Source organism: Euleptes europaea, chromosome 1 (assembly GCF_029931775.1).
Source record: "Euleptes europaea isolate rEulEur1 chromosome 1, rEulEur1.hap1, whole genome shotgun sequence".
In the NCBI taxonomy this organism is placed as follows: Eukaryota; Metazoa; Chordata; class Lepidosauria; order Squamata; family Sphaerodactylidae; genus Euleptes; species Euleptes europaea.
The window spans coordinates 93,286,745-93,303,676 of record NC_079312.1 but is presented as its reverse complement, the minus strand read 5'-3'; the positions used below and the strand labels follow the sequence as shown (position 1 = coordinate 93,303,676).

General features: G+C 41.2%; 1 protein-coding gene across 1 annotated transcript in view; it reads left to right on the top strand.

Annotated features, from left to right (window-relative positions):
- The window catches only part of JADE2 (jade family PHD finger 2), a 184,862-nt gene extending 173,898 nt beyond the window's left edge, over positions 1-10,964 (top strand). Inside the window, exons 11-12 of the mRNA XM_056857241.1 lie at positions 7,514-7,642; positions 9,905-10,964. Of these exons, the coding sequence (XP_056713219.1) occupies positions 7,514-7,642; positions 9,905-10,782 (1,007 nt within the window). The 3' untranslated portion in view covers positions 10,783-10,964. The remainder of the gene's footprint in view (positions 1-7,513; positions 7,643-9,904) is intronic.
- The last annotated feature ends 5,968 nt before the right edge of the window (positions 10,965-16,932 follow it).

The following is a 16,932-nucleotide window of genomic DNA, read 5'->3' as shown; positions in this document are numbered from 1 at the left end:
ATAGCCCAGGCCAGTCTGATCTGATCAGATCTCAGAAGCTGAGCAGTATTTGAATAGGAGACCTCCAAGGAATACTAGGGCCATAACACCAAGGCAGGCAGTGGCAAACCCCCTCTGAACGTCTCTTGCCTTGAAATCCCCACCAGGGGTCGCCATAAGTCAGATGTGACTTGACAGTACACACCAAAAGGTAGTACCAAATAATAGTAGAAAGCTATTGCTTTCGTACCGTGCTTTTGGTCTCCCCAGAGGCATCTGCTTGGCCACTGCTAGAAGTAGGTGGATCTTGTTCTGATCCAGCAAAGCAATTCTTAAATTCTAATGAATTTCAGGCATGTTGCTTCAGCTCACTGACACCCTCCAAGCCCCCCGGGAAGCCATGCTGTTCCTCATTCTGCTCTTCTAGTCTTTGTAGTAGGTTGGCTAGGGTCAGTTTTCTTCAAGAGTTGTCAGACAGTTGGTTTTTTTCATCCAAGATTTGTAGGCAAGGTATGTTTTCTCTAGGCTTCTGTGGTATATCTAATATATAAGAGAGCCAGAAGGAAATGTCACTTACAAACTCTAGACTCGAGGGAAAAGATGTAAAATCTGGCTGTGATTTCCCCTCTTCCTATTCCAGAGTTCATATCCCATTACACAAACAGACAAAAAAAAATTAACTCCCTTCTCTAATGGGGGTGGCCACACAATTTTACACTTTGCTATATTCAGATCTCAGGTCTAGCGATTGCCGCATGAAATGAACCAATTTTGATTCTGAGAACAAGGAAGGGTTGAATAATGAACAGACGAGCTACTATCAGCCCCCATAAAGTGGGGCTCCTAATAGTAGCTAGTGCACTGGAAGAAGGGGCACTATGGACCATACATTGCTCACTGCACGCAATTCCTGGACACAAGGGAGGGCAGAAGTTTGCTTTTTATTTGGCCAATTAGACAAAAACAATGAAATCACTTCATCAGCAAGTAGTTACTCCATGGATTATCACTCTACCAGATTGGCATTGTTTGAAATTGCAAGTCTACATGGCACTAGTAGCCTTTGGAAATTGGTTGAGCAACCCCAGCACCTACTGAATTCAATAGGATACGTGCCTCATCACATAGAATCACTGCCTTGGGTAAGGCAATATTAGTTTGAATTACATGTCACGGCATCCTTTCCCAACAGAATGCCATTTTTCAGACTGACCCAAGATATTCTCTCTAGCCTGTTTCATTTTCTTGTTGCATAATAGGGAAAGTGTCTGCCTCATTTATCACTGGGTCACTATAGTTATTAATTACTCTGTGCCATCACAGCTAATGAACTAACCCTTGGTGGAATACATTTGACAGCTTTTGGAAGGTTTTCCTCATAAAGTTGAGCTTGATGGTTTATTCTACCACTGATGAATAATCATTTCGGCAAGCGATACTTCTTAAGGCTGGAAGGAGCTGCCAGTTCAAACGCACAACTTTTCTATCTTATCTGTCTTCTGTGAAATGAAAAGTAAACCCCTAGCTGTCAGGCTTTGAAATGCAGCTGTTGTTTTTGACAGGCTTCCTTTTCAGAAAGGGTAACATTCATATTGCTGTTTGGAAGCATTGCTCTGTCTAAACAAAGCCATATATTTTATTTGTTAAGTCAAGTGAAAAATGTGTCTGCCCTTCTCCAGTTAGCTGGCAGGAATTGAGCAAACATCAATTTTGCTTTTCTTTCTTCCTGGAAGTCAGTTCCATGCTTAAGAGAGAGGAAAAAATCTTTGATTGGCATGTCTGAAAATGTAAAACCTCTATAAAACAATCGTGGTGGTTTATTAAATAGTTACAAAAGAGCCTAATTGGTTTAGGCCAATAGTCCATCAATCCCACTTTTCTTTCTCTAAAGACAGCTAGTTCTGGATGTATAAAATAGCTTTGTAACAGCACGGCCTAGTGATGTGTTCCACAGGGTGACTTTTGTATTTTGCTCTTGGTAGTTTTATCTCTAATGAGTGGTTAGAGGTACTTCACTAGCAAGGAAAATACCTTACAGTGGATAACTTACACAACTGGTGTGTACTACCCACCACCATACCATGAAAACAGATGGAGGCTTCCTGGGATGTCTGTATACCTGAATTGCTGTTGATATACCTATCACCATCTATCCATGAAGAGTAGAGTCAACCATAAACATTTTATATGCCACTGTGGCACCATAATAATTAAAGCCCTGGCATAGCCAGAGGCTCTATCAGCTGTTTAAGATCCAGGCTGAATATTTGTCTCCCTCCTGTTTCATAAATGTAATGTCTGGACGCGACCACAAGTTTGAGCCTTTTGATATGAGCTGAAGGGCAGGAGCCTAAGGGCCCTTGGCTGTTAGCCTGTGGTTTGCAGCCTGTGCCCTTGATGGACTAAGCTGGTGGATAACAGAACACACTAGGGCAGTGGTCGGCAAACTCATTAGTCAATAGAGCCAAATATCAACAGTACAACGATTGAGATTTCTTTTGAGAGCCAAATTTCTTAAACTATATAGGTAGCGACAAGCACTGCCCCAATGGCTCAGCAGAATGTCCCTGGACCGCGGGGGGAAGGCGGGGGCGGGTACGACGTAACTTCCCTCCCACCCAATTCCCTGAACTCAATGGTGGGGGTGGGGAAGCCTGGCCTCTCATCTACGCACAACCCTCGCAGCCTGATCCCCCCCTTACGCAAGAGTATTGCTGGGGGTGGGGGAGAGGGAAGAAGCCCGGTTCGAGCCGAGGAGGAGGATCCAGTCCCAAACAGGGGAGGGATGATAGGCTTCCCGGCTACTCAAGCCTCTTCCCCGGCTCAACCAGGCTTCTTCTTCTCCTTGCCGGCCCGTCTCCTCTTCTGTAGTCTCGAATAATGGTGGTGGTGGAGGAAGAGCTCGGGACACCTCCTACTCCCGAGTAAAAGGGAAGGCAGCCCGGAAGTAACACCACCTCCAGCATCCAGGCCTCTTTCTCCCCCCCCCAGTCCCCAATTCGGCCTGTCTAACTCCCCTCCCCCAACCCAACCCGGCCTCAATTCCCGCGGCCTGAATACGAGGAAAAGAAGAAGTTGTCTTTCTCTCTCTCTCTGTCCCTCCCTCCGCCGCGGCCATCACAGAGGGGAGGCCAGCGAGACCTTCGCCTCGGTCTCTCTCAGGACTCACCTCAGCAAGGACCAGGGAGGGGAGTGGGCGCGTGAGAAAAACAAGAGAGACAGAGCCTCTGCCGGGATAGGCGGAGGGGGGGAGGGGGCGCTCCTCAACCTCGCGCTCGCGTGTGTCACCCTTCGAAACCCCAACCGCCACCCAGCCCGGCCGACCGTCACTCTGGCCGACCGACTGACTGAGCGCCCGCTTTGCTCCTGTCCGCCTCGCTCAGGTCTCTTTGGGCGACTCCCCCGGCAGATCCCTTCCCGGCCTCCTCGCCGGGGCTCGCAGCACCGCCGAAGTCATCAGCAGCAGCAGGAGCGCTGCCGCCTCCTCCTCGTCCTGCGCCGCCGCTTCCTAGGCGCCAGGACGAGTGCGACTACTGCCATTTGCCCCCTGCGCCTTCCGTCACTGCGCCTCGCACAATTCAGCCTCCCCTCCGTGGCCAATCGCCGCCTGCCTTGCTCAGAGGACCACACCGGGCGGGCGCACGCATGCGCCAGCTCTGGCGTGGCGGCAGGGCGCACGTGCGGGGGGAGAGGCTGCTAGGATTTGTAGTTGGCTTAAGCCCTTTGGGGAGCCCCTTTAGGAGCCTCTGGAGGGATGGGGTTGCGCCGCACTGACACAGCGCACCGGCTGTTTTCTTGATTGCAACCTCGGGAGCCGCACTCAAGGGGCCAAAGAGCTGCATGCGGCTCGCGAGCCGCGGTTTACCGACCACTGCACTAGGGTATTTTGTATACCTTTTGTTTTTATTTCTTCTGTGTATTTATTTATACTGTTTTGTTTATTTCAGTTGCATTGGTACTTTTGTAAGTAATTTTGGGGCTCCATTAAGGAGAAAAGTGGAATAATAAATACATTCCTGGCTGCTTAAAATGTTGCATCCCATTTTTAACTTTATCAGCAACTCTTCTTTCTTATGAACCCCTTATCAAGAACTCTTTTTTCCTTATATGAGACTAAACAGGGATCTTAGTGAAGGGACCATGTCTCCATGATAGAGTGTCTACTTTGCATTCAGAAGCTCCCAGGTTCAATCCCCAGCATCTCCAGTTAAAAATCTAACTGTTGTACTGCAGAACAGCACAGCTACCCTCTGAAATTATTAGGTAATAGCTGATGGGAAAGACCTGAGATCCTGGAGAACTGCCGCCAGTAGGGGTAGACAGTGCTGACCTTGATATACTATATGTCTGATTGGGTATAAGGCAGCTTCATGTGTAACTTCACTGAAACAATGCTCAGTCTTCCTTAGAGTGATACAAAACTGCAGTATTTTTAATATAGTACATTTTTACAATAGCCGTTATATTCAAGAGAAATAAATCCCATGAATGATCCAATTAAAATAATTTTTATTAATCTAATTCTTACTACATTTTTAAATACCGCATGGAATTATGTCCTAGTACAACAGTTTTCAAATCCTTTCCCTGTTCAGCTCCCTTTACATGAAATTCAGTGCTGTTAGTTTGGCTCGATGTTTTGCAGGCATGTAGAGGCTTTTCTGAGTTTTGTGTGATTGTGTTTAGAAGTACTTCATGATGGTGCTTCCACATCTACCTGTTAAATAGGTACCAGAAGGTAATACTAGGGGATTGCTGCTGTGCACTGTCAGATGTCGTATGGGAATTGTACAGGGTTCTATCTTGTCCCCCATCTGTTCAACATCTACATTGAATGACCGAGAGGGGCTTCCAGTTTGAGAGGGGGGCCTCAGTACGCTGATGGAATTGAGCTTTGTTTCTCCTTGTCAACAAGGTTAAGTGAGACACTAGAAGTTTTGAAGAAGTGAACTGTGGCTCACAAAAGCTCACACCCTGCCAGAAATTTTATTAGTCTTTAAGGTGCTACTGGACTCTTGCTCTTTTCTTTTTTAAAAACTCTTTATTTTGAGTTTAGTTTATGATGACAACAACAACAAAAATAAAAATACAACAGCAATACGTTAAAACGTCATTGTACAGTCAAGATATGTTTCAACACTTGGTTCCAAAATATGTTCCAATATTATACTTTGTTCCAACATTATACAAAAGTGCTTTTAACAGAAAAAATACCACTTAGCAGAATTTAATAAATCCAAATCATACGATAATTTTGTGGACACCATTTACATCGTGATGCCCCCCTCTCCACATATTCTAGAAAAGGCAGCCATCTATTTAAAAAGTTTGTAGAATAAGATAAGTTATTTGCTACTTTGAGTTGTGAAGAGACCTTATCTGAAATTAAAAGGTTCCACTCCTTCTAATACCACTTCCCAGTAGAAGGCATCTTTGCTTTTTTCCAGTACAAGGCAATCAGAAATTTTGCTGACTCTTGCTCTTTTCTACTAGAAGTTTTGAACTGTCTAAGGGAAGAAATTGAGTGAATTAAGGTAAATAATAAACTTAAGTTCAATACAGAAAGGAAGGAGAAATGTTACTGGTGGTGAGTCAACAGAATGTTGACAGATGCTATACTGGAGAAGGTCACATTCCCTCTGAATGGTCAGATGCATGGTCAGAGGTATTGCTGGCAAAAAGTGGTTTTTACCTGATTTAAGATGGTTTGCAAGTTACAGCTATTCATAGAGGAGGACAGTCGGGCTACTGATACATGTCTGTGGTGAAACGCCTGCGGCGTGCTCTTCATGGGGCGACATTTGAAAACTTACCTAGAAACTTCACAGTGGGTAGCCGTGTTAGTCTGTTTGCAGTAGTCAAAAAGGGCAAGAGTCCAGTAGCACCTTAAAGACTAACAAAAATATTTTCTGGTAGGGTATGAGCTTTCGTGAGCCACAGCTCACTTCTTCAGATACAGCTAGAATGTGAATCCATCGGTCTTTAAGTAGAGGAACAGTATGTAAATGTAAATAGCAGGCTTGATTGGATTAGGTGTGATATGCAAAAGAGTCTGTCCATCACAGACTCTTTTGCATATCACACCTAATCCAATCAAGCCTGCTATTTACATTTACATACTGTTCCTCTACTTAAAGACCGATGGATTCACATTCTAGCTGTATCTGAAGAAGTGAGCTGTGGCTCACGAAAGCTCATACCCTACCAGAAAATATTTTTGTTAGTCTTTAAGGTGCTACTGGACTCTTGCCCTTTTTGACTACTAGAAACTTCAGTTAGTTCAACTTACAGTTACTGGTTTATCATGGAATTGTACCAAAGGGAGCATGCTATATCAGCACAAAACTGCATGGCCCCTGATTTGTTTCAGGGAACATTTCAAAGTGCACGTTTTCAATCTTTTAAAGTTCTAAGTGGCCTCTCCCCGTGTTATCTAAGGGAATATCTACTTTACATGCCTCCCCATATACTGAGATCCTCTGGAGAAAATCAGCTCTATTTGTCTAAGGTTAGATTGGCTGGGATGAAAGGGTGAGGCTTTCTCAACAGTTATTGCCTAAACCCCACCCCCAAGAAAACTTGCCACTCTGATGCTGTCCTCACCTTTCAAATAAAAGCCCATTTTTTTCTATTAAAAAGTAAATGAACCTTACTATAAGTCAGTACAAAAGGCCCAGTATTTTAAAGGGACAGAAGTGTTATATTTGTAAATGTGTTTCCCAAACTGAATTTATAGCCAAAGACTATGATCATTACATTCATTGTTTGCCAGAGGCATCAAACCAGATGCAGCCATCTGGACCTATTCTGTATCTGACTGCATTCATCTGTGAAACTTTGAGAATACCACAAGCCCCTTCCCATGGTTCTTGATGCCTCAGACCTGCACCTGATAAATGTTTAATCATAAGCTAATGTTGCACTAGAATGTTTTTTTGAATGGGATTAGTTAAGCAAGTACTATAGATCATCAGAATTGGGCCGTGCTGTAAAGCTCTACTGAACCAAGCTTCTTAGAAATTTTCAAGGCTGCTGCCAGTAAAAGAGGCCTGAGGGTACAGCTTAACGTTGCAGAGAGTTCACGATCCTGTTAAGAAAACTGACATTTTAGCCAATATGACACCAACTTCATGAAACTCATTTGCCTAATCCACAAGTTCCAGTGACTCCGAGGTATTAAATTGGTTTATCTGAATATTCCGGTGAACCAAACTGGCAGTTTCAGATTCCTGTTAGCCAGGAGAATGTTCTTCTGGGTTCACTGGCACTTGATCACTACAAAACATGCATAGGGTCTATGCATATAGCATCAAGAAAGCAATCCCAAGCAGGTATAGTCAGAAATAAGTCCCATTTTATTAATGGGGGCTTATCCCCAGGAAAGTGTTCTGCCAACAGCCGTTGTCAGGCTTCATCTAGGATTCACAGTGTTTCTTCTTTGTTTCTCTTGTATGTTCCAGATTTTACCTAGGATTATGTTGCTAATTTATTGGGTAATTAACAATATTTCCTTTTTAAACAAAAATAATTGCAGAGCAAACTGGGAAGAGAACAAAGGGAAGGAGAAGTGACCCAAAAAGAAAAGGAAGAGATGATAGGAAAAGCAGTCCAGAGAAGAAAGAAAAAAGGAAATCTGGGAATGAGTTGGTGCTGCAACAACTGGGTAAGTCTGGAATCGAAACTGCCCCTTCCAAACCTATGGAGTGGCTAAAAGAGTTGCAAATGATCCCCTACTGTTGATTGTGGTATATAACTTAAGAGAATTTATGGCTAAAAAGGTTACAGTAAGAATAGTTATTTTATTATTTTAAAAGCTATTTTTACCCCTCTGCACTATTCTTGCACCAGTCCTTTGTACCTTTGCCAACATGATAGGCATTCTGTAAGCATTTATTTTAAATATAAGCTTTTAAAGATTCTGGATGATGTGTAAGTGATAACAACTTACAGTTTTGTGATTGTATGTTTGTACTGAAATTTCATTAAGCTAAAAAAAACCACAGCCATGATTCATTTTCCAGCCCCACACATAGTCTTGTCAGGTTGCTCACTGTTGCCTTGATCCCTGCCCTTGCCCAGTGGAGAGTCAAAATGGGGATGGTGGGGGGACAGCATCACACAGCACTCTAAGCATTCCCCAAATCTCTGTGGTTTTTACCATAGAGTTTTGGGAAGTTCTGTAATTTTGTGTGACCCTGTCTCCCCCACTCTCTGCTCCCAGATGCAGCCAGCACCCCTCTGTACACCCCGAGGTGTGTACAAAAGTTGTGGAAGAGGCGCTCCACAGAATCCAATGCCTAAAGAGTGTATACCCCTCTGGTGGTATACTCTTTAGGCATTGGATTCTGTGGAGCGCCTCTTCCACAACGTTTGTACACGCCTCGGTGGATGGATCACATCCAATATTTAAAAAACAAAGGTTTTCTTACATTTTAGATTAAGCGAGGTATGGTATTTCTATTTAAATAAATAAATAAATGGATATGGTACTGATGTTGGTCACTTTTAAAAAATGGTTAGATGGATGTTCCTGCACTTGAATGGTGCAGTGGGAAATTGCTTACCCTCCAAAGAATTTATCTATGATGTAGTTATTGTAGCAAGTTGGAGGGAATTGTGTTGCTCATAACCACTGCTTTACTTTGCAGGCATTATCCAGTAGGCACCCACACAAAACAGTGCATTTGGCAAGTGAAATGGCAATGAATGCTGTAGTTGGAGGAAGAATCCCTTTTCCCTAGCAGTTTCCTAGTATGAATCCCCACAACCAGAGCACTGCTCTGAGGATAGAGGTCCCGGTACCCCACAGCAAAAGAATAACAGCTGTGCAATTTAATGTGTGAAAAAACATCTGGAAAGTTCCTCAGTTATGAGTGAATAAACAGAAGAATTTAGTCACCAGTAATAGCTATGTAAATAATTTCTAGTGCTTGGTAAGACAGTCTGCGTCCTACCAATAAAGGACTCTTTTAGCAGTGCCTGTTTTAGTCAGCCAGCCAGTGTTATGGAAGCCTTAAACATTTTTGTAGTTACCATCTGCTATTTGTTTTAATATGCTGCTTCTTCAAAGACCAGCTCGAGGTGGCTTACAAATAAAACAGTACAATAAAATCATAGAACCACAGCATAAAAACAAGCCATTAAAATCATGGTATAAACATCTGCTGCTAAAGGCAAACAAGACATTTGGGTTTTGAAAGAGTTTTGCCATGGGAAAATGGCTTCAGTGGGGAGGCAGGAGCCCTTGCTCCCCCTGTGATGGCGATCCAAGCCCATTCAGGCTCTCCTTTATTTTTTTAAAGCCATTCCTCACAGTCACACTCAGACCCAACTCTTAACCCGAATGTCTAGTTTGGCCTTAACCATGTTCAATCAGTCTTTATTAAAAACAGTCAGAGACCAGCACAGCTCTTCACAATTTACCACTGAAATCCTTAGTATTACACCTTCACCGTGTTGTTGGTTTTAATGAATTCAATCCTGACGGACACTGTCCTGAAGTTCACTGTAACAAATTGATCGGTGTGGTGAGGATAAAGAATTACTGGCATACTTGTGAACTAGTGACAAATTGAAGTGAGGGGTTTTTCTTTTTATCATGATGATCTTCGTCGCACTCCCAATCACAGATCTTCCTGTTACCATGTTAGAATTCCATATTCAGCCACTGTAAAAACATTTGAAGCCGATAGTGGACAATGCAGTTCACATTGAGTCTTTTGCCTTGCTTAACTGAAATGTGTTCATTATTTCTCTCATCTGTAATCACATGTTACATTAGTCTTTCCAAACTTCCTTGTCTGCCTGATGATCACCCCAGATGCTAAACTGTCCTTTAAAACTGTGTCTAAATCTACAGCAAAACCGTAATGAACGAGTCTGGCTTCTAAAGTGTTTGTACTTCGTCTCCCCATTATTTTTATAGGTTTGCCACCTTCCTTTCCCATTGATGGGACCTTCTTCAACAGCTGGCTGGCTCAGTCTGTACAGATTACTACAGAGAACATGGCAATGAGCGAGTGGTCCTTGAACAATGGCCATCACGAAAATACCACCCCTGGCCTCTCTGAGGAGCTTTTACAAGATGAAGAAACCTTGTTAAGTTTTATGATGGATCATTCCTTGAAGTCCCCATTGAAGCAGAGTGACACAGCGAAGAAAGCTAAAAGCAAGCTGCGCGCACACACTAAGAAAAAACCTGCAAGAAACGGCTTGAATAACATCTGCAGAAGTCAACAAGAGGAGGATTCAAATCAGTGGACGAATAATGTGAATTATTTGTCAGACTACACCACAAAATCTTTAACCCACAATTTAAGAAACAACAAGGCAGAGAAAAGTATGGACAGACTGCAGCCAGAGCGCAAAGGGATGTGTGAAGCAAAAAAGACATCTAAGAAGGGTTCTCATCCTGCGCCTCCTCTTCCAAAAGCAAATGATTCTCAAGCTTCCCAAGGTCTGATAAGTAACCTAAGCAATGATGAAGAACCGTCTGATCCTAACTCCCTGGTTAAAGTGCCTGACTCATTAGGTAGTCCGAAAACAGTAGTGAAGTTCAAATTACCAAAAGAGGGCAGAGGGACTCGGAGATCACAGAATGAGAAGACTGACATGCTTAATGGACCTCCAGGAAGTGAAAGATCAAAGGTTATCTTACACCCTTTCGACAATGAGACTGACGGCTACTTTTCAGATGCAGAAATGAGCGACTCCGACACAGAATCCAGTAGCGGCAGAGGGCATTGTAGCCAGTTAGATTCAGGAAACGAGGATCATTTCAGAATGAGTATTTTGGCATCCTAATACACCAGATAGACCAATTGTGACAGCTCATTGAGGCCTAAATCCAGTTATAACTGCCATGTCCCATTTCTTCCTGGTGTCATAACAGAGGATTTTAGTTTTATTTGTTTTAATTTGTATATAAAGGTTTTGAAATTAGCACTGTTGTTTTTCCTCTTCTCTATATGCCTGAGAAAACAGCTAAAAGCTTCACTGACTTAGACTATATACTGTAACAAGTAGCTAGCCTTTCTTAGTCAAGACCTGCATATCCTGGTTAAATGAAACGCAAGCATGTGCATTATTAGGAACTTGTGCTTGCTGGTAGTAAACAGGACATCCTAGAATTTTAACGAGGAGGTCTGAGATTGCCAGTATCTGTTGTTCATACAGGGATGATAGTTTAATGGGCATTATTTAAACCAAGCAAGTAGATTTCATGGTCTGCCTGGTATTTTGCCTCTGTTTGGCAGGTTATTAGAATGGGAGGACTACCACGGTAGCCAACTATATACACAGAACTGAATAGAAAAGTAAATATATATGTTTGTGTGTGTGTCTGTGTGTATGCGCGCGTGTGCAGGATTTGTCAGCGTGCATGTCTGCGCGCGTACAACTATGAAGTAAAATAAGCGATTATTTTTTTAAAAAGCACAACAAGCTTATTTGAAGAAAGCACTTAATGGGTGGAGGAATACAACATTGTATTTATGGTCTATTAAATCCTTGATTTTTTTCTCACCTCTCCAGTTTGATCAGAGTCCGTCCAAGGGTCCAAGAACCAAGACTTAGACCAGTCCGGCAGTCCGCTGGGCAGTACTATAAACACTCACCCAAGCCTCTCAGTAGATAGAGAAGAAATACATATCTGTGTTAAAGCTGCTCTGCTCTTTTATCAGTGTCCTTCCTGAGTAACGTTTGGTATTATTTATTGGTATAACCTAACCTTTGGTTGTCTGAAGAAATTTCCATAATTTACTCAGGTTGATGGCAGTAACCTTTTACCAAAACACTTGGGCCAAAATAGAGATCAGAAGGGTAAGACACTATTTCATTAATCAGAGAAGGGGGAGAAATATTCAAATATGTTTTGTCTTTGTTTTAAATCAAATGGCTTTTATTCCCAACCTCGCAAAAAGAACTCAAGGCCACACTTTTCAGCAAAATAGTCAAATTGTCACTTGCCTGTGCAGGGAGCTGAAAGTGTAAACTTCCTCTTTACAGAAGTGGACATTTGGCTGCAGAGTCTGGATACAACATAATTTGGAGGCAATTGGAACCTCTTTATCTTTGCCATTGTCTTTCTTTTTGTCTAAACACTGTAACTCAATGGATGGACTTTCTCCCCTTCCCATCCTTCCTTTTCAAAACAGAACTCCTAGTAGCAAGCCATCATCAAAGGAGGGTGATTCACAGACATTAACATTCTAAATATAACAATATCATTGTGCATACATTGTTTCTAAGAAGCCTTAAGTGTCGTTCAAAAGCCCATGTTACCGATGAGTCATGAAAATGTCCATGTTTGCACTTGACTACACCATTATTTCAGTTTTGGCTTCAAAGGTCACAGTTAAGATTTGCTATCTGCTTTACGGGAGTGACCCCAGTGTGAGCTCAGGGAACAAACAAAAAAAAAGAAAAAAAGAAAAAGTGAAGTTCACAAAAACTTTTTGTTGGTGGTGTGTAACTTCTAAAAAAAATTACTTTACTGGGACACTTCTGCTTGTTGACCCATCGTTTTCAAACCAGGGGAGACGAAGACCTTGCAGTTGTTCAGATGAATCAGTGAAATTGCTTTTATGGATGCCAAAGAATATTTTGACAATAAAATAGCACAGCCAGAAACCGGAAACTTGTCATTCGGAGAAGAAAATGGATGGAAGCTGTTAAGCTACAAAAGGACTAAAAACACGTTCATGACCTAGCTGAGGCGTTAGGTTGCAAGCTTGCTGAAGATGATGCTTTTCTCATTTGGACCACATCCCAGCATTTTGATTTCTGATGCTCTTTGCTCATTCCAGTCTGAGCAATGTTGGGTTTTTGTTCTCTGATGCCAGAAATTGGCTGTCCTTGGTGTGTGTTTTTTTCTTTTGAGTCAGTCATTTTACAAGCCTTCCAAAGCCCTTACCATCGCTCCAATTAAACAATGGAGAATCTTTATTCTGAAAAGAAACCAAAATCAGGAGCCAAACTCCTGTCAGTGTTTTACTGATCGGAGAACTTTCATTTGCAAAACGCTTATTTCAAAAGCAATCTGACTTAAGATGGAACAGTTCAAATTTAGACTAACCTATATGGGTTAGCATGCAAATTCTGCTCCTTCATCAAGGCTTGGTATGTTCTGATAATGTTAAATACAGTAAATAGGACTTAGTTTTATCTTATCAAGCTTGCTAGGCTTTAGCTACAATATCCTAGTTATGTCATACAAATAATCAATATGCTGCCTTTTAATGAATCTTGCTTCCGTGTGCTTCAGTTCAACTATAGCTAAAAATAAAAAAGGAAAAAATCAAGAAATCTCACTGTACACAGCTTCGTTCATGAGCTACTGCATTACTTGCTTGCTTAGCCAGTACAGGACAGCAAAAGGGACAAACTTTAAAGAACAACCAAACTAAAGCAACACCTTTTTTAAAAAAAAACTGGGTCATACATAGCACTGTGAGATACTCCATCATTATTGTGAATAAGAAGTAATTGTGAACCAAAAACAAATACATAAAAGAAGTATTTCACGCTGATCTCACAGCTTCAGGACACCCAGTGGGCACTCTACAGAAAGTCTTACGGAAAGTCTGTGTAAACCGTGGAATTGCACGCCGAAAACACTCCCCAAATTTGACAAGAATGGGGCAGGCCTCGCTCACTTGGACCATCATGATTTTGCAACCTCAGAATGTAAAAGGAGGCTTTATTGCGTGGAGAATGAGAAAACGGGATTGAACTAGACAGAAAGGTTCACTACAATGACTAGGAGAGAAGAATCCAACATTGTTCCTACCTAGAATGTTTAATTGACTGTGTTATAAAATATATTTACTGCATTCCTTGTAGATGACTATTCAGAAGGATGCAACTGGTTTTTACCTTGTGGCTTTGATTTTTTAAAGGGTATTTTTGCCAAATTTATCTGTTGCTTTAGATTCTTCTGTATAAAATTGGCAAAAGAGTTCTGCAGATATGATAAAAGGCCTATGAGTGCCTTGGGACCAGTTATAGTCTCTGGAGCTATACAGGAGCCCATGAAAGGGAATGTTTTCTGACAGTGAAGATCCACCTCTGACTCTGCCCTAAATCAGTTCCAACACTGATTTTTCTGTATTGTCTCCAGTAGGTCCACTATGACCCCACAGGGTCCTTCTTGCTCAGCCAGTAGCCACCTGCATATCAGTCCAATCCTTTAAAGAAACACTGCATTCTTCCTTTGCTGTTTAGCACCTATTTTCCCTGCAGAACCAACAAAAAAGGAGAAAATGTACATGGTAAATATTTTTGATGCACTGTAAATGTATTTTGAGATGAACAGAAAGAGAAAAAGTATAAATGGTCTATTTTATTAAACAAATGTCTTTTAAGGGGATGTGTGAACTTCAAGCATTGGCATTTGCACTGTAAAAGGGGAATCCCATTTCTTTTGGAAAAGCAGCATCATGCTTATTTATTCTAAACATTACAATAATACTCCTTTTTGGTTTGTCAACAAGAATGAACCTTGTCTTTTAAAACTTCAGTGTTGAATGGAATTTCCAAGAAACACCAGAATTTCTCACACTTGCAGTGCCCTCCTAAGCAGAGTTATACCCTCCTAAAGTCCGTTGAAGGCAGTGGGCTTAGAAGCATATAACACTGCTTTGAATGGCACTGTTAGTTTTTCCACCTAGGTTTTCTGGAATAGCTTGGTATGTCAAATATTTTGCATCTTGCTTTTATCATTACGTATAATTGGAAAAACGAACATCTAGCAATGCTTTCCCTCAAAGCACAATTGGAGAATTAGCCATTTCTTCATAAGGAAAAGAGGGAAAGATCCAGTTCTACCTGTTATCTTTTTTCCTGAAATCCTCAAAAATTAAAATTTTGCAACCTGTCACACAGAAAGACTCGATTTCCTGTTACTCAGCAGGTGTGTTAATTTGGTTGTTCTTTAAGGAAACACTTGTAATACTTTGCTCCATTCCACACAGACACAAAACAGACCCACTCCATATCAATTACAGGAAACAATATGAATGTCACAGGAGGCAAAGCCCTTCTGTTTTCTTTGTTTCAAAGAAAGTGATGTGCCATTTGTTAATATAAAAGAGAAATATTGAAAAATATATTGAAAAGAGCAATTTTAAATTATTTTTGGCTTATGTTGCAATATTTATTTTCTTGTATTAGAAATTCCTTTGTAGAGAAAAAATGTATTTTTCATTAATGCAAAAACCTATTTCTCCTTTTTGTACATTTTCCATGTTAGTTAATCCTTAAAGCAATATAATGTATCAAAGTTGTTCTGTGTGAAAGCTGTATTATGCATGCTGTTTGTGTTGCCTTGGAATAGGTCTGTCTGCCATAATTTTCATCATGTTTCGATTTAGTGTATGCTTTAATACACATTGGGACCATGGCCCATTTGCTTATGGAAAAAAAAAACTTTGCATTCTTCAATGTGTTGGCAAATGCAGTCAATAAAGCCGTGTTTTCTGTGTATTTTTGCCTGGATATTGAATTCTCATAGATCTAATTCACCTCAGTATCAAAGGGAGTCATCTTTTCATACACCCATAAATCCTTGATGACAATGAGCATTAGATTTGTTAGCATCTATGCAATGGCAATTAGTTTCCATCAAAATAAGGGGTGTAATTATATTTTAATGCTAATAGCAAGGCTGTGATCATGCTGCAAATCTACCGAAGAGCAGAAATGCCAAAGAATGTGGCTGTGTACAACAGGGCTTGGATTGTGGAGGGAAAGATGGAGGGGCCTTTAATGAAATTCACACACCCCACACCTTGATTCTCCTCAACTTTAGTCCCGCCCCCTGGTTCTGATAAGATATTCTTTAAACTCTGTTCTTACATAGTGCTGTTCATATTATTACTGTAGTATCTCTTCCATTGTGGGGAGATTAGGGAGTCACCTACCTGCATCAGTACCTCCTTCACCTTTGTTGTCATGTGTTTTTGAAAAGTATTGAGCAGAAAGGGAAATACCCTTCTCAATGTTGAGCACCTTCTACAGACACACACACACACACACCTGGAGAGACAAAAACAGCCACCCAAGCATTTCTTATCGTACAGAAGACTTTTGTTGCACAAGAGCCCACAAAATAAAAACGATGGAACAACAGTAGAGAAAAAAGTGGAAGAATAAGGGTCTTCACTCACTATTTGAACCAAAAACATAAGGCACAAAATCAGTCATTTATAACAGTTGAATATATATCTTCTTTTGCATGCCTTTTGACTTTCCAGTTAAAGAAGTATAATGCCAACTTCCCATAAATGGAAAACACAACTTTGCATGTACATATAATTCATATACTGGCTACACACATAATTGTGGGTGTGTTGTATATATAAAGGCAGCTGGTCTTAAGCTCACATAGAACTAATGCCCACTGATTTCAGCAAATCCAACTGAATATGCATAGCCTCATAACTTGAGTGCTCTCCAAACTTAACCCAACATGAACTGAAATGAATAGCCTTAATCCAACATGGCTGCACTCTTGAAATCAATTAAGCATAGCTTAATTCTGCGTTGGATATTGGCCAACATCTATAACCAAGTGAGTAATCAACATGAAATTTGGCATGATGAGTCTTCCCACTGCCTTTTAACTTTCTAAGCCTTTTGTGGGTTCATACAAAAAAAATTTCAAACTCCATAGTGTTCTCCACGATTACTTGCACCACCCCAAATTTGGCATACAGAACAGGCCTCTTGGCACAAAATAGTTCCCAAGTGAAAAAAATCTGTCATGATTCTAATAATTGCAACTTATTTTACAGTTGAAACAATGGGTAGTCTATATCATAGGTTGGGAAGGGGAGTTACTGGGAATTTATAGAACGTTGGGAAGAGACAGCACAATAAGTTCCACAAGGCACTAAGAGAATATCACTGAGGCATGTACTACAAAATAGAATGGCATGAGGCAATGTCTGAGAA